General features: G+C 46.8%; 1 protein-coding gene across 1 annotated transcript; it reads right to left on the bottom strand.

Annotated features, from left to right (window-relative positions):
- Window positions 1-3,604: 3,604 nt before the first annotated feature.
- On the bottom strand, window positions 3,605-3,934 carry LOC136503841 (glutaredoxin-C15-like). The gene has a single exon (XM_066498789.1). It carries the CDS (start codon window positions 3,932-3,934, stop codon window positions 3,605-3,607), a length of 330 nt encoding a protein of 109 aa, XP_066354886.1.
- Between the last annotated feature and the right edge of the window lie 241 nt (window positions 3,935-4,175).

Genomic DNA, 4,175 nt, shown 5'->3' with positions numbered 1-4,175 from the left:
TGCCTTGGTTCACAAACTCTTGCTAGTCCTGCTGGTCGTCGAAGAACTCTAGATCTCCAACGTTCTCCTCACCGTCTAAACACGACCATCACGGCAACACACAACATTCCAGGAACATTCATGCAAAGCAAACAACCCTACAATTAGAACAGTACATCAATAGTATAGAAAACAAGATAAAATGTTTATGAAATTAATCTACGTCTCGCTACGATCACGTCAACGCGAAGTTCACGAAAATTGGAGCTAAAATGCGAAAGTTATGAATTAAACGAGTTTTCCTATAGCACTTTATTTAATTAAACCTAACCATGAAATTTAAAAAGTTACAAACTTGATTAACAGTGGTACTAACACGTAGATTATGAAATTATGAAGCTAACGCAATTTGAACGGGTCAATTCGGAGCTAAAACAAAGTTTTTATGAGCAAAACAAATCTAGTGGCATTTCTGTAAATACTGAAAACGTATTTTGGACTAAAACAGTGCACTTTATGTTTTCAAATCGAGGAAGCGTACTCTGGAAACTACGCTAGGGACGGCGGGTTCAATTCATCCGAAAGCGAGGGACTCTTTAGCAATTTTACATGCGAAAGGGTATCTTCTAATCCTGGGCGCAGATCTAGAGATGGACGGCTTGGATCGGCTCTGGGGAAGGAAGAGAAGAGGGGGGGGGGGTCCGGCCGGCACAGTGACACCGACGGCAAGCTCCATGCCGGTGGCGTGGAGGTCACCGGCGAGCGCGGTTAGGGGCCTACGGGCCATGGTTCGAAGAACCGACAGCACCGAGGAGTAGCGGGGGTACTCGCGAACTCATCCAAGCCGAGAAGGCGGCTGGAGGGCGCGGCTGGCGAGGTGGCGGCCATGGCCGGCGGCCGAAGCTCGCGGGCGCACGCAAAAACGGGTCTACGGGCCACGAATCGAGAAACAAACTGCACGGGGAGAGAGAGAGGGTTCTCACCGTGGGGAAAAATGGGGCGGAGGTGGCTCGGGGATGACTGCTTCCGAGCGGCGGATCCCGACGTTTCTTCGGTGCGGCGGTGGTTGCTTTCGTGAGCTCAGCGAGCGCGAAGGAGGGAGCGGGGCAACAGAGGGAGCGGTGACGGGCTCGGGACCGCCTTTTGTAGAGGCCGAGGCGCGGGGGACGCTCCCACGACGCGGGACGTGGGCGCGGAGCGGTTGCGGCTGACCGGCGCGGGTGCGGGACGCGCGAGAGGAAGGGGGCGGCACTGACACGCGGGCCCGAGCGGTCAGTGGCTGAGGGAAGGAGGAGGGCGTGGCGGTGGTAGTTGCCCGAGCTGGGCTGGCGCGGTGGCGGTTGCTGGGCCGGCCCAGGAAGGAAAACAGGAGGAGGAGAAGAAGGAGCGAGCGGGCCGAGTCGGAAAATTGGGCCAACAGGCCGAAATGAGGAAGGGAGGAGAGGGAAAAGTATTTCTTTTTTCTTTTTCCAAATCAAATTTCCAAATGTATTTTCAAATGAGTTTTGAATCGTTTTGAGTTTAAATAAAAAACCACTCAACATATTAAATACAATGCTCCAGCATGAGTGCATCAACATGTTACTAACCTTATATTTGATTTTATTTTCACCAAAATTATTTCTTTCCTATATTTCAATGCTCACAAATTGCTTAAATAAATCAATTTGGCTATTTTAGAAAATGCAAAATTTTCAGGGTGTTACAATGTTGCAAAAATAGATCTGGATGTTGCAATGCCTATACACGCATGTTTCAAGCGCATGTTTCAAGTGTTTCATCTGTTTCAGACGTATGTTGCAAATGTTTTATCTGAATGTTTCAAAATAGATCTGGTATTGCACAACGCCGGTGGCCGGCGGACAGCGCCCTGCCACAACCGCTGCTGTGGCGCGCCATGGGTCACCAAGTGCGTGCCCGAGGTTGGTAGACGCGTCCGCGATGCGCGTCCGCAGGCAGGGCATGTGAATGGGACCCATGTGGGGCATTGGGCGGGATGTAGACGTGTGGGGCGTGGGACAGGATGTGGGCGCGAGCACGGGAGCTGCGTTCGGACGCGACATCCTTTCGGACGTCTGGGCGCTAGCCCTTCTGTGTCTTCGGTCACATGGAATTCTGTCATTTGCACTGCTTTGTTTGTTATGCCTAGTTTCTTTTTGCCCACCCTTCCATCTCAACATCAGTTGACATCAATAAGACTTACTAGAAAAATATTTGAAATTTCAAAAGAAACCAAGGGATATACTGGGACACAATAGAAAAATCACTAGAAATAACATGCTAAAATATTCCCTCAATTTGAAACTCCTATGAAAGCTAAAATTTTTGTTTAGTTATCTCGTTTTTCATTCCTACACCAGTTTAATTCTGGTATCTAACTCAATATTTTCTTAAGGTTTCTATGAAATTTTTTGTATGTTACTTGATGGTTCAATGCTCGTTGACCGGATGGGATTGTAGAAAGGAAATTAGAAAAAGGCATAGCAGTGGTAAAAGAGAGAACACGAGTTCTTTTATTGGCGAAATGACAAATTTTCTAGTTAGTAATCCTCAGAGGCAGTTCTTAGTTTCACTTTTCTTGAAGACAAATGTACTACTACCTCCGTCCCAAAATAAATTAATTGTTAGAATCACCTTAAGTCAAATTACCTTAAGTTAGGGTAACATTATCTAGGCCACGTGTCAGTATATTATAAAAATATATTTTATGATCTATTTAGTGATACTAATTTAGTGTTATAAATATTGGTGTTCTTTTCTTAAAGTTTGTCCAACTTAAAATAGTTGGATTAGGACAACTGTAAAGTTGATTTAACTTGAAAGGAAGGAGTAGTTTGCAAATATGATAAAGATGTAGAGCATGACAGGATCGATGAGAAAAGAAGTTGTATGCATTTAGGCCATGTTTAGATTGCAAAAAATTGCAACCCGATGAATAGTAGCGTTTTCGTCTTATTTGGTAAATATTGTCCAATCGTGGACCAACTAAGCTCAAAAGATTCATCTCGTGATTTCCAACTAAACTGTGCAATTAGTTATTTTTTTACCTACATTTAATACTCCATGCAAGCGGCTAAAAATTGATGTGATGGAGAGAGAGTGAAAAAACTTAGAATTTGGAGGTGATCTAAACAAGGCCTTAGTTCGATTCCACACCGTTTGGTCGGCCGTCAAACAAAAGAACAAGTACGGAGTATTTGAATCCTTATATATAATACACAAACACACATACACCCAAAAAAACTGTGCCATGTCCCACCCATATATATGCAAGAACAATCCAAGAATAGCAAGAGAGAGGTACATCAAAATTCATATATATCTCATTGAAAAACTGGAAAGGGGAGGTTACACAAAACCTCGCAGGATCTCATCATCAATCAAAAAGGAAAAGTTCTCTCAACCCAACGACCCGTTGTGATCGGACAGTCCAGATAGGTTCCTCATATCTTACGATTAGTGAACGCACTCTATAGCCTACCCATGCATATATATGAACGACATCAGTATCAGTATATACGTACTTAGCTCTTAATTTAAGAACACCCGCCCCCTCCCCCCCCCCAGTAGGATCGGAGTATTTAATTAGTTGCATGCATGGAAATAAGGTGCAAAATTCGGGGGGTTACGTTACGTTCCAGCTGCTAGCAAAATTCAGAGCCATATGGCGTCGGGGCACGAGCTTGCCGGCGAGGTGCAGCGACATGATCTTGTGGGTGGAGCCGACGAGCCTGCCGCCGATGAAGAAGGCGGGGACGGGTAGCGCGCGGCCGAGGCGGCGGGTGAGCTCCCGCTCCATCTCACGGCCGCGCGGGTCCTTGTCGAGCTCGTGCACCGCCGCGCACACCCCCAGCTCGGAGAAGAGGCTCGTCACCGTGTGGCACATCGGGCACTGGCTCGTCGTGAAGATCACCGCCAACTTCTCCGTCCACAGTCTTGACACCCTCTCCGCCATCGGGCACTAGCACGACAGTCGATCGAGCTGGCTATCTAGCGAACAATGAGCTAGCCTGCTAGCTCTAGCTAGTGCTGGTGTTTGTGGGCTAGCTAGATGTGTGCTTTGTTGTTGCGAGTGCAGGGTGGGATCGATGCCCTTTTTATAGTGTTCATCCAATAGAGGATGAGGAGAACAGTGGGTGCTTGTATGAGATATGTATCGATAGGGAGGACAGAGATTCGGAGATAGAGATCTAGAG

The sequence above is a fragment of the Miscanthus floridulus genome, chromosome 14 (genome assembly GCF_019320115.1).
Source record: "Miscanthus floridulus cultivar M001 chromosome 14, ASM1932011v1, whole genome shotgun sequence".
In the NCBI taxonomy this organism is placed as follows: Eukaryota; Viridiplantae; Streptophyta; class Magnoliopsida; order Poales; family Poaceae; genus Miscanthus; species Miscanthus floridulus.
The sequence above is the reverse complement of the archived record's forward strand: the minus strand, read 5'-3'. Positions and strand labels throughout refer to the sequence as shown.